Here is a 20,622-nt window from a genome sequence, read left to right on the forward strand (position 1 = left end):
AGGCTGGGCACAAAACTGGCGCCAAGAACCCCCACACACCCTCTGCAGCCGAGTGTGAGTAGGCGGAGCTTGGGCGTGCTGGTTGCTCGAGAGGGAGGCGGGGCGGTGACAGCACGCATGCGCACCACGTTCTTAGCAAAGCGGCCTGAACCTGGCTGGAGACGGGGGGGGGGGGGCTGGGAAACGTTCAGGGTCCTTGCATTCTGGCCTCAACCTACTCTTCCAGTTTTTTGCCTAGAGACGTTTCTCCGCACTTCCTCTTAGCTGCTATGATTTCCCCAAGTATTCTGGGCATTTTAAAATACTTCTATGCCGGGGGCATGGGCAATATATGTAACCTTAACACTTGTACCCCCATAATACGCTAAAATAAAAAAAAATTAAAAAATTAAAAAATTAAAAAGATAAAATACTTCTATGCCTTCTTCACGATGCTGTCTCAAACCCTTCTCCTCTTTCTCCACTTGAAGAAATTCTACTAATTCTTTAAGAACCAGCTTATGGGTCAACTAACTCCTATATGACTCATCCTTGGGAGTCCTCCCAACCATCCCAATCTGTACCCCCAGACAGGGTTAGATGCTGCACGTCCCGCCTTCCTCACCCCGATGACCTCATAACACTGCCTGTGAAAACACATTACCTTGTATGTTCTCTTTTTTCCCCCCTAGACTAGACTAGGGGCGGGGGAGGGCTCTTCCAGGGCAGGAAACATGCTTCTTTCTTTACGCTTATTCTCAATGCCTATCCCAGAACCTGGCCGTAGTCCATTATCTTTCGGTGTGGTGTTGTAGTCATCAAAATCCCAGTTCCCCTAGTGACCAAGTGACTTTATGCAAATTACTGAAACACATTTCCTCTTTTTGAAATAGAAATAAACATAATTATGTTCTTGAATAATCCCAAGGATTAAATAAATCAATTCATCCAAATTGCTTCAGTACAATGATAAACAGTATGAATTCAATAAAGGGTAATCATGATGAAATTAGCTCCTATGGTCTGATTCTTGGTAACCTGTAAGAGGAAGTAAATAGTCCTTTGAAGCCAGCAAGCTGGTTTTTGTTTTGATGAGAAAAATGTGTTTTTAATAATATAATATTAATAGAAATGTGAGAAAATGGGTTTTAAAAATTACTTGAGGTAAAGTAACACTTGGTTGAAAATGGTTTCTTAAAAAGTCACCAGGTAGTATTTTTTAGTAAATCCAATTGGTTATGTAATTTTTGGTACTCCAAATGAGTGAGAAAAATATGAATTACAATCTATTTTGAGATATATTCATGTTTATGTATCAACTAAATACAAGGAAATAAGGAATATAAAATATATTTTTATGACTACTTTTAAGAACTTTAAGTTATTGAGAACTTCACATAATTATATATTTGTTTTTATAACTATTCCTACAAAATTTGGGTATTACTGCCAAAATGCTGTAAGTATATACATACACATTCAGCTTAATTTTTAAAAAAGGAAAAAGTTAATTACAAAAAAAATGCTAATATAAACAGAAAACAATTGCTGTGAGTTACTATCTAGATCATACCCACTCTGCTATGACTTGTTATCTTAAAGTGGGGCTTTTTTCCTATAGCATATTGTGCAATAATAAATGAAGCGATTGATATTTGCATTATTATACATATAAATCCTGTCTTTATTAAGAAGAAAACCAAGAAAATGGAATGTGACCTAAGCTTGCAGGAAAAATAAAAATAATGTTGATTTAACTTATTTGAATCTTCTCTCTCATATAGAATGAGTTTAATAAAGTTGGCCACTTTGGTAAAGAACTTATCTCAATTTTCATTTTCCAAGCTAGTGTAAAATAAAATAAAATCTGACACTTTTTTCTTTCAAAGTATCCATGCTATTATAATGCTGATATTCACTTGTTTACAGTCTCAAGTATAGGAGACTATACTATACACCTACCTAACTACAATGGTTAATTGTGTTAATTATTTTTCACAGCGGCACATTTCAAATTCGCTTAAATCATACAAGCTGCTAATTTGAAATCTTAAGATACATGAAGACACCTGTGGTTGAGAATAAATAAAGTATGGGGTAGGGGGAGACATTGCTAGTAAATAGAGGAAGATTTCAAAGGCACAGAAGGAAATCTGGTACATTTTCTGTATTCTAGGTTGTAGAACTGAAAATTAATGTTAGTTTTACAATAGTAACAACAATATCATAGTAAAGTAGCTTTTCTTGAGTTGCTTTTTGTGCTTAAAATAATAAATGGGATATCATCTTTACTCTTGTCATAATGCTAAGGCACAAATATTTGAATTCTAAATTGGAGGCCAGAAGCAGCAAAAGCTTCCTTATGGGAAGAGATGGCGGAGTTTGGCATTGAGTTCTCGCTCCTTGCTTAAAAGATCCAGGCTGTGCTTTTTGAAGGCTTCTGACTGCAGTCTGAGTTCATCATAGGCCTGCTGGATCCCATCCACTCTGCGCTGAAGCTCCCGGACTCTCAAGTTGCTGTCAACGGCCACTGCCTCTTGCTCAAACCTCTCTAGTGCATGCCTCCTGGCCATATCTGTTGATTCCAACTTCTCCTCAAGCTGGCGGATCTCTGCTTGTTTGTTCTGAAGCACCTTGCCCCTTTCCATGGACAACTGCAGCAGCTCCTCTTTCTCCCGGGAGACGGTCTGCAGCCTGGACTGCAGCTCCTGGCTTAGGCTGTTGTGCATCTCCTCTGCCTTCACCATCTGCTCCTTGGCTTGCTGGTGCTGCTGCTTGAGGCTCTGCAGCTGGCTGCGCAGCTGCTCTCTCTCCTCTGCATGGGTGCAGGCCTGCTGGCTCTGTAGCTCCAGCAGCTCCTTCTCACGGGCCTGTGCCTGGCAGGCATCCTGAGCACACCTATGCCTCAGAGTCTCTAGCTCCTTGGAGAGGGCCTCGCTCCGGGCAGTGAGCTGCAATACTTTGGCCTCCTCATCCTTCAGAGCCTGGTTGAAGAGGCTCCTGTTCTCCAGCCTCAGCTTCTCATTCTCCTCCCTCAGCTGGATGTTCTGACTTTTGTGTTCATCCTTGAAGCGAATCATCAACTCGTGGTTGGCTGCCAGGGTCATAAAGCGCTCCTCGAGCTTCCGGGCATGCTCGCTCTGGGCCTTGAGCTTCTCTGCCTCCTGCAACCTCTTCTCTTCCAGCTCTGTGTTGAGCAGCTCCAGGATCTGGCAGCGCTCCAGGGCCTCATCTGACCTCCGCTTCAGGATGCAGATCAGCTGGGACTGCTCTTGGATGCGGGAGCGAAGCATCGCCTTCTCGCTCTTCTCCTCCTCCGACAGTCCCCGGAGGTTTGCCAGGGCTTCCCTCAGACCATCCAGTTCCTTAAACTCTATGTTTTCTTCCTCGTTCAGTTTTTCATTTTGCTTATCTAAGGGTTCTTCCGGGGGTGGGGTGTCCATTCTGAGAGCCTGCTCTTCCTGAGGCATGCGAGCTCTCCTCCACTAACAGCCCTGCCGACCACAGTCCTTCCCCCTCAGCTTTCAAAAGCCGCCCCCGGGCGTTGCTAGGGACTCTTGGCGCTCTCCAGTAGTTGGTTTTTCCAGTAAGGAGCCCTGTAATTGGTGGACAGGTCTTCAGAATCCTGTGAAGTAACAACAGGGGAATCTGGGAGAGTCCAGAGTGACTCTGATCAGGTAACTCTTGCCTTATTAATCAATCACAATTTTCAGCTAACAGCCCAATGTCTAGCCTGTATAGCACAGAGATCCTAACCCCAGTCAATTTCCAGCCAGCACCAGGGGAGGAAACCTGACTCCACCTGATTTCTGGTAGGAGTAAACCAGCCGGCAGTGACATATTCCTTCTCCCTCATTCCTCCTGAGTTGTCATGAGAATAAGTTGGTGTCTGTGGAAATACAGCTGGCTCCTCAAAAATTTGCAGTCTGTAAATACAAAGTAGCAGTGATACTCTGAAAACCAGAACCCTAAATGGCTACAAGTCTGCACCTGTAGTGTTTGGCACAACTCAGTTTTGATAGTTAAGTATTAAAACAGCAAACCCCAATGAAATTTCTTTTGTTTTCCCTAGCCTTGTCACCACCTGGGAATAGTACTCTTTCTTAAATATTCAGCACTCTCTGTTTTTACCCATTAGCAAAATAAGGTTACAGAAAGCAGCTAAAGCGAACCATGTATATGTGATAAACATTACAACAAGCAAAAAATTCAAGCGAGGCTTATCATCATACACCAAAGTCAACTCCTAGTGGATTAAACAATTAAATGTAAAATGAAATAAAATTAAAGTATTAAGAACAGAAACTAAAAGAAAATTAAGTAACAAATCTTTGGGCCAGGAAAGACTTTCTTAGCTTAAACATTAGGTAAGAGATCAGAAAGGAAAAGCTTAATCAGATTTCATTGAAAATCTAAAGTTATGTATAATTTTAAAAATAATGTGACTTCTGAGATCTCTCCAGCCTCTTCTTCCTCTGGACTTCCCTGACACTTTACTCAGCGACTGAAGTTTCCCTAACCAACCCACTCTCAGGCCCTGTTTGTAGATGTTCCTCTGCCTGGAATGCTTTTCCCACCTTGTTTCTTTTCACTCTAGTAATATTGTCAGCTTTTTATGCTTAGTTAGAAATTATGTCCTCTGCGAAGCCTTTTCTTGGCTACAACATGTAGAATTGACCACTCACTTCTATAAGTGCATCCACTGTAGCCTATTTGTACTTTTAGTGAACCATGTGAAAGCTTTATTGCAATCATTGTTTACCTGCCTGTCTCCCCTATTAGACTGTGAGATCCTGCAGGGCAGAGAATGTGTCTGTTTCATCCTTGGTGATTAGACCAGTGCCTGACACATTAAGGAGACTCAGATAAATGTGTGTTGAGTGGATGTTGAAGGCAAAAATAAAATTGAGAAAAATATCCATAATAAATATGAGAGACACTAGGTTTATATTTTTATAGAGTTTACATATATCAATAAAACATTAACATCTTAAAAGAGAAATAAGCAATTAAATTCATAGAAAAAAGAACCAGAATGCCAAGAATTGAACTTAATAGTGATCCAAAAAATATGTTAAAATTAGAAAACATTTTATCTATCAAATTAGTCAAAACATTTTCCTCTTAAGATTACCCAGGACTGGTAAGGGTGTAGTGAAATAGGCACTCTCTTATGCTGTTGGTAAAAGTCAGTTGACAGTATGTATTGAGAAATTAAAAGATTTTTTATGCCTTTTGAACTAGTAATTGCCCTTCTGGGGAGACCTGTGCTGGAGAAATAATCTAAAATAAAACATTTTGCTCAAAGCTTTTCATTGTAGTGTTTTATAATAAATAAAAGTTGGAAAACTAAAATAAATATCCAAAAAACAAAAATGTTAAGAAAATTATGATATATTCATACAACCATTATGTAGCCATTAAATATTATCACTTTTATAGGTAATTTTTAATGGCATGGAAAATGCTTGTTAGAAAGATAACTGAAAGCAGCAAGATACAAAACTTAAAATTCAGATTATTTGAATGCTGTGAAAATTAAGGGAAAGAGTTGACTATTCCTGTGATCACTGTTTCCTAGTGGTCAAACTTAATATCTCCCATCATGATGATCAGGAAAAACCCTGGGTGTCATTATAAATATTGGATTTTTAAATGCTTCAGATTCCCTTGGGAGCAAAAAAAATCTGAAAGAAGAGTTTCACATTTTACCTTCACTGTCAAGATCAGGGTCTCATGTCCTAAATCCTGAATCTCTTGTTTCTATAAGGAAAGCAAGGTTGAAGACTGGGGAAATGTCCTAAACTGAAATTTTAACAATTATATAAAATGATAGGATGTTGACGTTTTGTGAAAAGGGTTCCAAAGGCTTAAAAAATGTGAATTAAACTTCTTTGTAATTTTTTCACATTTCTCTTCTTCACTTTTCCCTAAATTTCAAGCTTCATATGCGTAAATGGGACTTGTAAAGTCAACACAAGTGACAAGAAAATTTGAAAGGTCCTCTTCATTTAAATAAAATGATCATACATATATTGAAAATTTTATTTGTTGATTACCTTATATGGTTGTCTGATGTAGTAAGGTGAATTCACAAAATACATTTCCTAAGAAAAGGAAAAGAAGACAGGAAAAATACTCAAAATATTAATAGTTGTTTCTTAAGGATGAGATTATATATGCTTCCCCTTCTATCTTAGTTTCTTGAACACAGTGGATACTCAATGATATTTGTTGACTAAATGAATTGATTTTCCACATTTTTTAAAAGTTTATATTTCTTTTATATTAAAAGATATTTTAATATTTAAATTTATATGTATATTATTTTAAATAACATTACATCCATATATTTCTTATCAAGGCTAAGAATCTCCCAAGATCCTAATCAATATTCATTCATTATTCAATAGACATTTGCAAGGTATAGTGCTAGATGCTAAGTATACATTAATAAGATAGATATCATCATTCTCCTCAAAGAACTGTATTTATTTTTTATTTCAGAAAATTTGGAGGTTACAAACGTTTTGGTTACATGGATTGCTTTTGTACTGCTTGAGTCAAAGTTATAAGTATGTCCATAACCCAGATAGTGTACATTGTACCTCTTAGGTATGATTTCACCCATCCCCTCTCCCCTCTCCCTTCTGTTTTACTTATGTTGAGTTTTACTTCCATCTGTGCACATGAGTGCTGATCAGTTAGTTCCAATGTAATAGTGAGTACATGTGGTATTTGTTTTTCTATTCTTGCAATACATCACTTAGGAGATGGTCTCCACTTCCATCCAGATTATTACAAAAGATATTAATTCCTTTTTTGTGGCTGAGTAGTACTCCATGGTGTATATACATATATCCCACATTTTATTAATCCACTCGTGAATTGATGGGCACTTGGATTGATTCCACACCTTTGCGATTGTGAATGTGCTGCAATACACAATTCACAGAGCAAGTGTCAATACACATTCCAGAGCAAGTGTCTCTTTGATAAAATGACTTTTTTCCTTTGAGTCAGTAGTGGGATTGCTAGATTAAGTGGTTGGGGTTACTTATAGTTCTTTGAGGAATCTTCATACTATTTTTCATAGAGGTTGTACTAGTTTGCAGTCCCACCACACCAGCATCTATTGTTTTGAGATTTTTTTTGATAAAAGCCATTCTCATTGGAGTTGGGTAATATCTCATTGTGGTTTTGATTTGCATTTCCCTGATGATTATTGACATTGAGCATGTTTTCATATGTTAATTGACCACTAGCCGTCTATCTTCCTTTGAAAACTTTCGTTCATGTATTTTGCCCAATTTTAGTGGGATTGTTTGATTTTTTTTCTTGCTGATTTGGTTGAGTTTTTTTTTTTTTTGAGACAGAGTCTCGCTTTGTTGCCCAGGCTAGAGTGAGTGCCATGGCATCAGCCTAGCTCACAGCAACCTCAAACTCCTGGGCTCAAGCAATCCTGCTGCCTCAGCCTCCCAAGTAGCTGGGACTACAGGCATGCGCCACCATGCCTGGCTAATATTTTCTATATATATTAGTTGGCTAATTAATTTCTTTCTATTTATAGTAGAGACGGGGTCTCACTCTTGCTCAGGCTGATTTCGAACTCCTGATCTCAAGCGATCCACCCGCCTCAGCCTCCCAGAGTGCTAGGATTACAGGTGTGAGCCTGGTTGAGTTCTTTGTAGATTATAGTTATTAGCCCTTTATTGAATGTGTAGCTTACAAATATTTTCTCCCCTTCTGTAGGTTGTCTGTTTGCTCTGTTAATTGTTTTTTTAATTGTGTAGAAGCCTTGTAACTTAATCAAATCCCATTTACTAATTATTGTTGTTGCTGTGATTGCCATTAAGGTCTTCTTCATAAATTATTTGCCTAGAGAAATATGTAGAAGAGTTTTTCCAACATTTTCTTCTAGAATTCTTATGGTTTAATGTCTTAGGTTTAAGTCTTTTATCCATCTTGAAGTAATTTTTGTGACTAGTGAGTGGTAGTGGTCCTGTCTCATTCTTCTGCATGTGGCTATCCAATTTTCCCAGCACCGTTTATTGAATAGGATTTCTTTCCCCAGTGTGTGTTTTTGTCTGTTTTGTCAAAGATCAGATGGTATTATGTGGCTGGTTTTATATCTGGGTTCTCTATTCTGTTCCATTGGTCCATGTCTCTATTTTTGTGCAAGTACCATGCAGTGTTCGTTACTATAACCTTGTATAATAGTATAGCTTAAATACTGGTAAAGTGATGCCTCCAGATTTGTTCCTGTTGCAGAACAGTTTAGTAATCACTTTTGGCTCCTCTCTACCATGGTAATTTTCTTTGTTCAACCATTTTTTCCAGCTAACTTTGGTCCTGAAATTATCTAGTATATTCCCCTCCCAGAGGTCCAAGACATAAACTAAGCCAACACTTTTCTTGCTGGCAACCAATGAATCCCCTCCACTTGTCTTTGCTGTGTCTTTTGATGTCTTTTCTTTTTTTAAAGCTACTACTTACAGAGTTCTTCTATATACCCTATATGGCACTAGGCATTTTTATATCTCTCATTAATCCTAACAATATTTTTGAAAGGTAGGCATTATTATCCATGTTTTATAGTTTAAAGGAACAAAGAAACCAATGTTCAGACAGGCTAAACCAATTGCTTCTGGTCACCCAGAGAATAAATGATAGAGACAGGATTCAAACCCAGATATTTTTGATACCACAGCCCATGATCTTAGTTCACACTTCATCTGTTCATTTGCTCATTCATTCATTCATCTCACATAGACTGAAAAACTATTATTTCCAAGGTTGCAATCTTTTCAAGTGATAGCAATAGACAAATAATAGATAACAGAAAATCAGTGTGATAATTGCTAAAGTAATCATAGACAAATTAGACATCATTCTTTTCAAAGAATACAGTGGTTAAGAACTGGGTGTTACTGACAGCACAATAAAAGGGGTACAAAACCAGTCTTGGATGGAAGGGGGAATATTAGTCAAGATTATTTTGATAGAAACTCAATTCCAACTAGCTTAAGTAAGTTGAAATTTATTGCCTCACAGCAAGAACACTGAGGTGGTTCCTAGAATCAAAGTAAGAGTGGCAGGAACTAGGTGGGACTTCAAAAACTAAAACTGCAGCTGCAAAGCCACCAGGACTCTTTATTTCTCCATCTGTTTCTCATCTTAATCACAGACAAGGGAAATATATAATATGTGATTTTCAGCAATCACAGTCCACACCAAGGGCATAAAAATAGGGTAGTTCAGTTGGATTTATGTAGGGATGGAGTCTGTAATAGTGCTGGTGGGAGGGTATTCAGTGGAAGGAAAAGGAAGCAATAAATGTTGAGGCTATCTACAAGAGAGTGGTTGACTAGACAGAGGAGTGATAATGGGAGCTTATTGATAAGGTTATGAAGGACTGGAATCCTCAATGAGTTTTAGGAATAGATGTTACAGAATAATGAACTGAAGGCTGAAAGCATAGAAAATTTTGGTCAGAATCAGTTTGAATTTAATTCTGCAGAGGTTCCCAGTTATAATGGGATTTGTGGGTATGTGTGGCTGAAAAGGAAGGGAAATTAAAAACATTCATATCGAGGTGGTCAAGGAACTGAGAAGCCAGGATGTTTGATGAACATTCATATGCTGTGGAGCCAGATACCAGAATCTTCAGTGAATAAGATGAATTGGGGAAGATGGTAGATGACCACAAGAAGGAGTGGAGAGGATAATCTTAACAGCAAACATTTACTGAATGCTACTTGTCAAGCATGAGCACTTTGTTTTGATTGATTTATTTTTGCTTCTAGGGTAGCTACCATTTTTGATTTTTATAGAAGAGACACAACGAAGTTAGGTAACTTGCCCAAGTTTACACACACCTACTAAGTGGTTTAACCAAGATTCAAATCCAAGCCCTCTGGTTCTGAAGAACAACCAGTGCACTCTACCCCTTTCCTGATGTCACTGGATGGCATGTCTTTAGAAACAGAGACATTTAAAACAAAGAGCAATGATCTGAAGTCCGACCCCACATCCTAATTGAGAGACTGGGTGTGGGAGAGTGAGTCTTCTTTTTGTGAGGCTGAAAGACAATGAGTTCTTTTGGGACAAGTTTAGCCAAAGAAGGAGAGGGAAAGTTCTGTGATTGGATCAAGTATGTGGGGGTATTTGTTTTGTAAAACAAACTAGTAATATTAATGAATAAGCCTGGAAGGGAATTGAGACAGAAGAGAAGATGGAAGAACAATCCCAAAGCAAAATGGGAATGAGAGTACTAGAGAAGGCAGATGATCAGGGCTTTTTAATTGGATGGTGAGTATGGATGTCAGGGAAATACAAAGATGCCCATTCAAGTTCCCTGGAAAACATAGCTGGGGAGGGTGGTAGGCCTTTCTGGAAGAAGTTAGACTAGCCTAACAGTAATTATGTTTTTGGTGGGCTTCTAAGCCATGTGAGCCAGCCATTGGGTTCCCAGGATCCTCACCACTTAGAAGCTACACCAGTCATGGTAGATGGGGACATTTAGGCTTCTCTGGAGCATGTCAGCGGTGACCCTTAGAAATGAATATCACTCCATTGTTTAAGTAATGGAATTTTGAAATAGTTTCAATTGAGTTAGACACAAATTGCATATACCCAGCTCTTGATTTCTCTAGTGTCTGTGTCTATATATTATTATAACATCCCATTCTTCTGATAATAGACCATCCCCCCCCTCCCCCCACTCCCACCCAGCTATAGGGTGGGCACATTACCCAGGCTGGGTCAATCATAAGCTATTACTTCATCCACTTCTGGCCACAACAAGTAGTCCAGTAGGTAAGGATGTGATGTAAGCCTGGCCAGTTTCCCCCAGAGATCTCTCAAGCTGAACCTAGGAAGGAGAAGTTCTTTAGCTGAGAGATTGTGGTACTGGAGCTGCCTAAAGCACTATGTCCTACTCCCTGAGGATAAAGTGAGACAGCATCTGAGTTCCTGGTTCTAGCCTGCAAGTCTCTAAAGTAATCTAGGCTTCTTCTTTAATTCTGTCGACTAAACTAGTATATTTCCAGTAAATTCCCCTTTTTGGTTTATTTCCAGTTGGGTTCTAAAAAAAAAATAAAAGTCAAGAAAATGCCTTCAGTTTAAGAAAAATCTGCTTTGAAGTTTTAGCAGGTTCTTTGCCTAAAAGTCACACTGACTCAAAAGCTTGTCAACCTAAGTTCACTAAAGAATTCAGGTTGCCTAAATTTTATAATGCATGAAACTCACACTTAGCCTTCCTCTTGTAGCCAGGTTAGATTAAACTTATGATGTATACTTTTTTCAGAAAAAAAAACATGACATGAATTTCCCTTCAGACTTCTGAGGCAGTTGGAAATGCTATGGGTACGTGCAAGGAGGGTGGGTAATTCTATTGTCCACTCTGGTGTTTTGAAGGTGAGAGATCTGGGGATGGGAGAAGGAAGGCAGTCCTCATGCTAGATGGGGAGATACCAGAGCCAATATCATTAGTGCTCCAGTGCTGGCTGGATGCTTGGAGGGGGTTGAATAGGTAACTGAAGGAGGGGCTGAGAAAGTAGCTTGTGCTATTGAAAGGAGTCACCACCCTAACACTATGACATGGCACAAGCTAGAACAGGGTTTGCATTTCTGCTACTGTGTTCCTGGCTGACCTTAGAAGTGTACCTCTAGCTCACCTTGTGCTTCTGCAAGGTCAGAACAGGAAGAGGGAATAGAGACTAAGCACTCCCATAAAAGATCCAGCAGGACAATAGAGCATTTCCCTAGGTTAGTCTCTCTTACCGGCCAGTGGATAAAAGATTCTAGTATCTATGGAAAGAGGCAAGCACTCTGGTTGTTTTCAATGATATTTATTAGATGCTTGTTGTCATGTTCACCTATCACCCAGGCTTCCTTGAACCTACATTAAATCAGTGCTTGTTTTGAGAAAGGCAACCTGGTTGGATCCTAAGGGACAGTAATGCTCCATATACCAAAATCAACCCAAAAAGTCTCTGAGGAAAACCTTTTAAGAATAAATGTTAACCTATCTTTAAAGCTTGTCAAATATTTTTCTTAAATCAAAATTCTACTCTTAATAATAGCCAAAGCTGCCCACTTAGAAGAAATGATGCCTAGAGTTTCAGTAAAGACTCCAGAGAAATATTAGCCTGGCAGTTCACTAGCCTTGTTAAGGAATTTAGATTTTAGGATTATTAATATATTTTATTTAAAATAATAAGTCAGGATAATTTTCCATTATAATTTAAATCATATGATAATTTATTCTAAGGGTTTTTACAAAATACTTTATGAAAATTTTACATAGGTAGGAAGTACAATATAACTCACATTCTAATTAAAACTTTGTCGCAAAACTTATCTGTAACTACTCTTATGCTGCTTTCATATAGTGAAGTTATAAGAAAAACAATCATATATGCAGGATTTTTTTTAAAAACATAATTCTTAAAAAACAAAGGCTTGAGACCTATTTTAAAATAGAATTAAGACAAAATAAGCCAAGAACTGAATACCACCTATGGCCAGTCGGTGGCACCAAAGTGCATTTGAAACTTCTATTTTAACACTTGAGGAAAAAGGAGTTTCTCAAGGCAGAAATATATGCAGTAAATTTAGTCTCATTTCCTTAACATGGAATTCCATATTTTATTAGACATTAAAGAGTAAATAGGTTTCTTATGGTCCAATTCTTTATCACTGATATTCTGCCTCTCCTCGCCTGTTACTTTTTTCCACAACGTACATATTTACAAGTCCCGCAAGGATTTTCAATGGTCAAGTGGCAGCCCCTCTTAATTGCTGCACAAGAGTGTGGTGTGAAACACATGGTAGCAAAGTAGAATATTTTGTTTGTTAACAATACCCTCACATTCGATAATTTTTGGCAGCTTTTTCTTTGAAGCAGTAGCAGCAGTGCAATTTTCCTACGTTGCTCAAATATCTTCTTTAATGTTGGAGTCACAGGTAAGTTATATATTTTGTCATTATTTAAATCCTTTGGGCCTTGTACTCAAAAAAGCACATGCAGATTGACTTTTACATGCTATGTAGTATTCCTCAGTGGCAATGGATAAAGTGAGGATCTTTGTCCATGTAGTCAGATTTTCAAGATCAGGTTCCACTTGTTTAGTAGTTTTCAGTGGAGGAGCCAGCGGACTGTGGCCTCATTTGGAAATCTTGGCAATCAAAAGCATTCTGAGAGGCAGTGTCGCTTCAATCCAAGTATTGGGAGAATTTACCATCTTCTCCCAGAGAGCAACTTCCTCTGATGTAGAGTCCATCCAATCCACTTCAGTCCCATAGCTTTTACCTGAAAAAAAGGAAAGTTTTGCATTTATAAAGAAATAGCTCATTGGGGAAAAAAGGGAGAGAGGTCATTCCCTGATTATAATCACCAATGAAAGAAAGCTAGGAAGAGTTTTAACATCACCAGGAAGGCAGATATATGACTCATTATATGGAAGAGCTAATTCAACCATCTGAGAGACTCCACTAATGGGATCATTCCCATAATTTCTAGAGTAATGATTTCTCTTCACAATAATGTAAAAGCTACAATTCATCAGGGGAATAGGGGAGTTGGGAAGATTCCTATACTGGGTTGGAATGACATTAGATGATCTCTAAGGAAGTGTAGTTAAGGCTTTAATGTCTAACAGATTCAATTTGAATTTTGTCTCTGCCACTTAGTAGCTCTGTTACTTCATTTCTTGGAATATCAGTTCCTTTGGGGATAACATTAGTAACAACCTTGTAGAATTGTTGGGAGGATTAAATGAAATAATGCAAATAAAGCATTTAATACAATGAGTACTATTCCATAAATGTTAGTTATTATTATTCAAATTGCACATTTAGCTTTAAAGGATGATTCGTGTTCTTTGGGGGTGGTGGAGAGGCAGTAGTGAAGGTTTTTCTATACCTGCCACCACAATAACTTACTTGTTATTCCTCATATCTAGAGCTTTTGGCACACAGAGCCTGATATTCCTTCACTCGTTCATTTCATTATACTTAACAGAGATATGATATCTATTTTCATTAGGAAGAAGCAAAGCAATAAACAAACCTCTAGTTTCTCCAGAAGAATTTGGCTCATGGGAAATTAAAAATGTAATAAATGGTACCTGTGCCAAAGCCAATCCGAAGACCTCCCAGAAACTGGTTGGTTAATTTGTAATGGTCCCAGACAGTAAGCTCTACACAGGCTTCCATCAGATCTTCAGGCCTGAAACCATCATATACCATGGTGTGGTTGAAGATAGGGTTGGTAGTTTTCCCCACAGCTCTCGTCTTCTGGCGACTTTTCCTACTTGTATCCGGAAGAATAGTGCTACAAAAAAAGGTATTGATATTATTGTGAGAACATTTTTGTAAGACAGTGAACATTTATGCTGTCAATACACTTCAGCACAGCTACTAAATATCGGCATTAGAGGAAAAAAGAGTGTGCAGAGAGAGTGGTGCTGGTGGTTTGGTGGGGTGTGGGAGTGGAGGGCGCATCATGGTGGACACAGAGTTGGCTAGACTTGGTTTACATCTTAATTTTGTCATTTTTTGGCTGTGCATTCTAGGGAAAACTACTTCCCCTCTCAGGCACAGGCTTCCTCATCTTTAAAATGGGAATGGTGATGCTGACTTCAGAAGGTTGAAATTAGAATTAAATAACATATGCAAAACACTTAGTTCAACGTTTGCATTTAGTAAGTGCTTAATATGGTAGCACTTGCTTGAGGATTCCTTTAAAATTTGAAAGCATGTTCTTTTCCTGATTATCTGTGATAGCCTAAGGAATCAGTCTTATACAGAACTGAAAAAGAGACACCTCTCCAATTGGCTAGATTTAACTTTGGAAATTATATGATTTTTTTCGTAATCATTTACATTTCATTTGTGATAATAATTGAATGAACTTTAACCTACTATGCCTCTCGTAAAGGCAAGAAGGTTTGTGAGTGGGGTCAGAATGGGAGACTGACCTGAGCTGAAAAATCTTACCAGTTGACATATATGAAGAATATGTGAAAGGAAAATCATAAATCACATTATATATGCTACTTAGATATACATCACATATGTTAATTAAATAGCTACAACCGTTCTTCCGGTAGAATCTATATATTAATAGATAAAATCAGTCAGAGGGAGCTAAGAGAGCATAATACTATCTGTTTAGTTATTATTTACTAGATGCCTGTCAGTTTATATGTGTAACAGAGAAAAAGTCTGCTATTGAAAAACCCAAACTGCTTTAAGCTCTTAGGTGCTCTTAGTAGGGGTTTATTTAGTAAATCATTTTGAAATATCTGCAATCTGATGCAAAGGCCCTTAGCAAATGAGCCACAAAATGGTCCCACAAATGGGACAAAGGAGAGGAGGAATTCTCCCTGCTCCATAAAGAAGCCAAGGGGTGTGACATCCTACTATTAGAAATGTAATAAATTCTTTTGTACTGATTATTGCCCTCACCAACAGATGTTCTCCCTCAAAGACATTATATAATTAAGTATGAGGCCTCTACTTTTCATTTGTATACATGACTTCTTAGCTTTATGATGGTAAAACGAAGTGAAGCCTTGGGAGTTCATGATACACATTCCTCTAGTTCTTGTCTCCATTGTTCCAAGTAAATTCATTTAAACTATGAATGATAAGTCAGCATCACAGATACAGAGAACTGAAACCAACCAGCAAAGGCCAGGCTATAGAACTAGTAGTTCTACTACTAATAGTTCTAATAGTAGAACTGAAGAAGGCAGAGTTATCAATGTTATTACCATTTAACAAATGAATTTAGATGGCTTCCCCTTAGCAGTGGTAGATCAAGGCATTCCTTCACCCAGATGTGCACTTCTCCAGTTGTAGGAAGTTTTTTGCCTATGATAAAAAAAGGAGAGAAAATTTTTACTGCCAATTTTCTTGGCAACACTACATCCAAAGATTCTGCCTAAAAATCTTCTGGCACAAGGATACTAGCTAGTACTTGATGTTATTATCCTAATTGATTAAATCTATACATTCTTAAATATATATATATATTTCATAGTCTGGCTGTACTGAACTCAGCTCTATAAATATAATTCATGTTGATTTCAAGTACAGAGTATCACGTCATTCTTTTTGGGTTTTGCTTGGTTCAGCAAAATCAGACATCAGGGATGTGAATCATCCATTTATAGTTATATTCAAAACATCTCAATAAAATGCATATACTTTTCAAACATTAAAACCAATATCAGTTGGTGCTGGTGGAAGGCATTTTAAACATATTTGAGTGTAAAGTAACTAAAATAGATACTGGCTAAGGTATAGCCATTCTTCTTATTAAGAGTAGTTGCACATTTTATCCAGGTGTGTTTTTTTTATATATATATATATATATATATATATATATATATATATATATATACACACACACACACACACACACACACATACACACACACACACACACAATAGTTAATATTATGGACGGGGAATACCAGATTTTTCTGGATGGGTTAGCCCAATTAGTCAACCAAACAGTATTTAATGAGCATCTATTATGTGCTCATCCCTATGCTAGGAATGTCATTATATATACAAGGGATAAAAAAAAAAATCTATGCCCTTGGAAAATGTTTGCAGTTAAGCTGGAGAGACTAATTCAAATAAAAACTATGCAAATGTAATTTACAATGAAATGCCAAGTTACTACTGCAATATTTTGGAAGATGATGTGATTGGTGAAGGCTAACATAGACAGGAAAAGCTTAATGGATGAGATGGGACTTCATCTAACACTTTGATAGGTTGAGGAGAAGAGGAAGCCATTCCAGGGAAGAAAAATTACATGACCCAAAACTCAGACAATATGGAGCCCATCACGACACATAATCCCCTTAGCCCCCACCACCAAGTGATAGAGGGAAAATGGGAAATGTGGGTGGTAGAATTTCTATGCATGTTGACTATAAATAACAAGATACAGATTATATGTAAAAGAATGTGCCTTTCAGGAATGGTGGTCTGGCACCAATGTGGCCTAAAAGCTATGATTTGCTTGCCCTCGATTTTTTTGTTTTTAACCAAATTGGAATGCCTTTCTCTAGTTCAGTCATTGCTCTCACCATCATTTCTTCCACCTCACTAGCTGTATTTCCTGGTTACTGAAAGTATTTGGATTTGCAACCCCTGATTTCAGCCATAACTTCATACAGATTCTTAAGGAAAACAACTTGAGGAACTTGCTTGGGAAATGGGGGCAAGTGGCTGCCTGGTATTCATTTCCTGCTGGTCTCTTACTCCTTTACTGAGCTGAAGACCAAAGGCCCTAATGACAAGGGTGCAATTAATAATCTTTTTTTTTTTTTTTTTGAGACAGAGTCTCACTCTGTGGCCCGGGCTAGAGTGCCTAGCTCACAACAACCTCAAACTCCTGGGCTCCAGCAATCCTCCTGCCTCAGCCTCTCAAGTAGCTGGGACTACAGGCATGTGCCACCATGCCTGGCTAATTTTTTCTATATATTTTTAATTGGTCAATTAATTTCTTTCTATTTTTAGTAGAGATGGGGTCTCGCTCTTGCTCAGGCTGGTTTTGAACTCCTGACCTTGAGTGATCCTCCTGCTTCAGCCTCCCACAGTGCTAGGATTACAGGCATGAGCCACTGCGCCCGGCCAATAATCTTGAGGAAAACCTTTATCTCCTACTGAGACACTGAGAGTGGAAGACCAATAAACTTTAAGTTCTTAGGGACTTCATTTGAATTCTAATTCCCACCTGTGAAGAAGAACATTCAAGTTCCATTCGTATCATAACACTATAATAGGTCCAAATTCTGAATATAGGAAAAGTCATTCACATTGTACAAATACAAACTTTTTGGAAAGTGGGGTGAAAGTTAAAACAAGGACTGTAAACTGTACTTAAAACATGAGCATTTTCTCATAGAAACAGAAAGGGGGTGGGGGCAGGGGAAAGGGAAGTTGTTGGCTAATGGTTATAGAGTTTCAGATTTGGAAGATAAAAAAATTCTGGAGTTCTGTTTCCCAACAATGTGAATATACTTAACACTACTGAGATGTATACTTAAAAATGGTTAAGATGGTAAATTTTATGTGTTTTTTACAATAAAAAATATGAATTCCCTAATTTACGACTGTGAATTGATTCATTTGGTCTATACAATCACCAACAATAAATTTGTTTAGGGCTTCACCTTAGAAAATATAATTGGAACCCAAATAAATCTTTGGAGAGAAGAGGGATAAGGAAAGGGCATGGATCTAGATAGAAAATCATTACATACCAGGGATTGGCTCTGGGACATACTGGAGAGCTAGCTTCATTTCACCTCTGTTTTCTGCTTCAAGGACAACTGGTGCTGTCTGCAAATTGAAGGAATGTCAGCAGGTGTGAGACACAGATTTTTTATCCTTTTTGTTGGTACTGATCCTATTATATGACTACATCTGTCCCATTTCTGAGACTACATATAACTTCTGAGTGTCCTGGATTAAAATTTTCCTCTACATCAGAACTAGACTACTGCTTTTATATCTGGGAAAGTGAGGCTGTCTCTCCTTAAAAACCTTGCAGGTTACCCAGAAAACATGTCAAGGCCGTTAATCTCAAAAATGGTGGAGAAATCAAAATCGCTTTTTTGGAGATAGGAGAGGTACCCTGGGCTGCTTTAATTTTGATCATGCAGATTTTTATTTTTTTATATATATATATTTTTTAAGACAGGCTCTTGCTCTGTTGCACAGGCCAGAGGCGAAAGCAGTGGTGTCATTATAGTTCACTTGCAACTTCAAGCTCAAACAATCATCCCACCTCTGCCTCCAGAGTAGCTGGGGCTATACATGTACACCACCATGCCAAGGTAATTTTTAAAAAAATTTTTGGTAGAGATGAGGTCTCTTGCCTGGCAACCTGTTAAAAATGCATATTCTTGGGACCAGATCTTACTGAATCAGAAACCTTGGGAATTGAGCCCAGAAACTGTATTTTAACAAGTTTTTCGGGTGAATCAGATACATGCTAAAATTTGAGAACTACTTCCCTAGGCTTTCAGTTGGAACTCCTTGATGGGCCACAGCCTAGGAATATAGGCAAATAAAAAGTGGCTTAGACCACAAGAAAACTGAACCTAAGCTTCAATTTAGTTCATTCCCAGACTAAATTAAGGTTCTCTGACCCTAATTCCATCTGTCAGAAGCAAAAGTAAATCCTCCCGAATTATCCCTAGAATGTTTTCATATGCAATGTCCCACATGTGATAAAAAAAATCAATAGTAGGGCCTTTGATGAAACAAGCTGGAAAGAAAAGAAAAAGTAGTTAAGTTAAATAATATTATAAAAAATAAAAATCAATAGGCATACCAAGACAAAGGACCAAGTGACCAAATTAAGATTTAAAAAACAGATGAGAGACTCACAAATGTTGAAGATACTTGAATTTTCAAATATATACTTTAAAAAATTCTGATTGCTATATTTATAAAGGTAATGTTAAAATACAGAATTTTAGGAAAGAAAAGGAATCAAAACAGTCAAATGAAAATCTATTTACTTTTATTTTTTTATTGAGACAGGGTCTTACTCTGCTGCTTGGGCTACAATGCAGTGGCATTATTATAGCTCACTGTGACCTCAAACTCCTAGGCTCAAGTAATCCTCCTGCCTTAGCCTCCTAAGTAGCTGGGACTAACAGGCATATGCCACCATGCCTGGCTAATTTTTTTTATTCTTTGTAGATACAGGGGCTCCCTGTGTTGTTGCTCAGGCTGGTCTCCTCGAACTCCTGGCCTCAAGTGATCTTCCTGCCTCGGACTCCCAAAGTGTTGGGATTATAGGCATGAGCCACTGTGCCCAGGTGAAAATGTAAATTTTAAAAATATAATTTTTATATTGTAGATGGGTTTAAACTGTAAATGGTTTTAACAGAGGAATTGACATAGCAGATAAAATTATTGAACCAAAGGATAAATTAGCACAAAGTAGCCTGAACCATAAAGCAAAAAAGAATATAACAAAAGAAAGCATAAAGGACATGTGGGACAGAGTAAAAAGATATAACATATGTGTAATTGGAATTTCCAGAAGAGGAGAAAATAGTAGGGCAAAAGCAATATTTGAAGAAATAATTTCTGAGAAATTTTCAAAGTGATGAAAGATACCAAGGCACAGATTCAAGAAGTTCAGTGAATCCAAAACAGGATAAACACAAAACTACACCGAGGCTCATTATAGTAAGACTGTTAAAAATCAAAGACAAAGAAAAATATGCTATAATCTGGGGAAAGAAAGAAAACACATAACTTTCAAAAGAACAAAACAAGATTAATAGCTGACTTTGCAACAGAAATGAATACAATGGAACAACATCTTCAAAATGCTAAAAGAAATAATTGTCAACCCAGTAATACAGTAAAAAGATTCTTCAAAGATGAAGGTAAAAAAAGATGTTATGACACAAAGAAAACCTAAAAGGATCTGTTGCCAATAGAAATGCACTAAAAGTAAAACTAAAGGGAAGTCTTTGGGCAGAAGAAATAACTTCATATCGAGATACAGGAAGGGATAAAGAACAACAGAAAGACAAATATGTGGTTAAATCTAAATGAATACACTGTATGTAACAAGAATATCTATGG

General features: G+C 37.7%; 2 protein-coding genes across 17 annotated transcripts in view; both read right to left on the bottom strand.

Moving 5' to 3' along the window:
- Positions 1 to 2,131: 2,131 nt before the first annotated feature.
- On the bottom strand, positions 2,132 to 3,531 carry CCDC89 (coiled-coil domain containing 89). Its single transcript, XM_012738678.2, has one exon. It carries the CDS (start codon positions 3,447 to 3,449, stop codon positions 2,340 to 2,342), a length of 1,110 nt encoding a protein of 369 aa, XP_012594132.1. The 5' UTR covers positions 3,450 to 3,531; the 3' UTR covers positions 2,132 to 2,339.
- Positions 3,532 to 11,817: 8,286 nt separating this feature from the next.
- Positions 11,818 to 20,622, bottom strand: part of SYTL2 (synaptotagmin like 2) — a 105,394-nt gene continuing 96,589 nt past the window's right edge. For all 16 annotated transcript variants that reach the window (XM_076002399.1, XM_076002401.1, XM_076002397.1 and 13 more), the window contains 4 exons: positions 18,273 to 18,351; positions 15,762 to 15,861; positions 14,112 to 14,317; positions 11,818 to 13,294 (listed from right to left, as the gene is read on the bottom strand). In XM_076002399.1, the coding sequence (XP_075858514.1) occupies positions 13,149 to 13,294; positions 14,112 to 14,317; positions 15,762 to 15,861; positions 18,273 to 18,351 (531 nt within the window). In that variant the 3' untranslated portion in view covers positions 11,818 to 13,148. The remainder of the gene's footprint in view (positions 13,295 to 14,111; positions 14,318 to 15,761; positions 15,862 to 18,272; positions 18,352 to 20,622) is intronic.

The sequence above is a fragment of the Microcebus murinus genome, chromosome 4 (genome assembly GCF_040939455.1).
Source record: "Microcebus murinus isolate Inina chromosome 4, M.murinus_Inina_mat1.0, whole genome shotgun sequence".
Lineage (NCBI taxonomy): Eukaryota > Metazoa > Chordata > Mammalia > Primates > Cheirogaleidae > Microcebus > Microcebus murinus.

Bases quoted from the DNA above. Each gene is read 5' to 3' on its own strand.
- CCDC89 (XM_012738678.2), bottom strand. From the start codon at position 3,449: ATGCCTCAGGAAGAGCAGGCTCTCAGAATGGACACCCCACCCCCGGAA.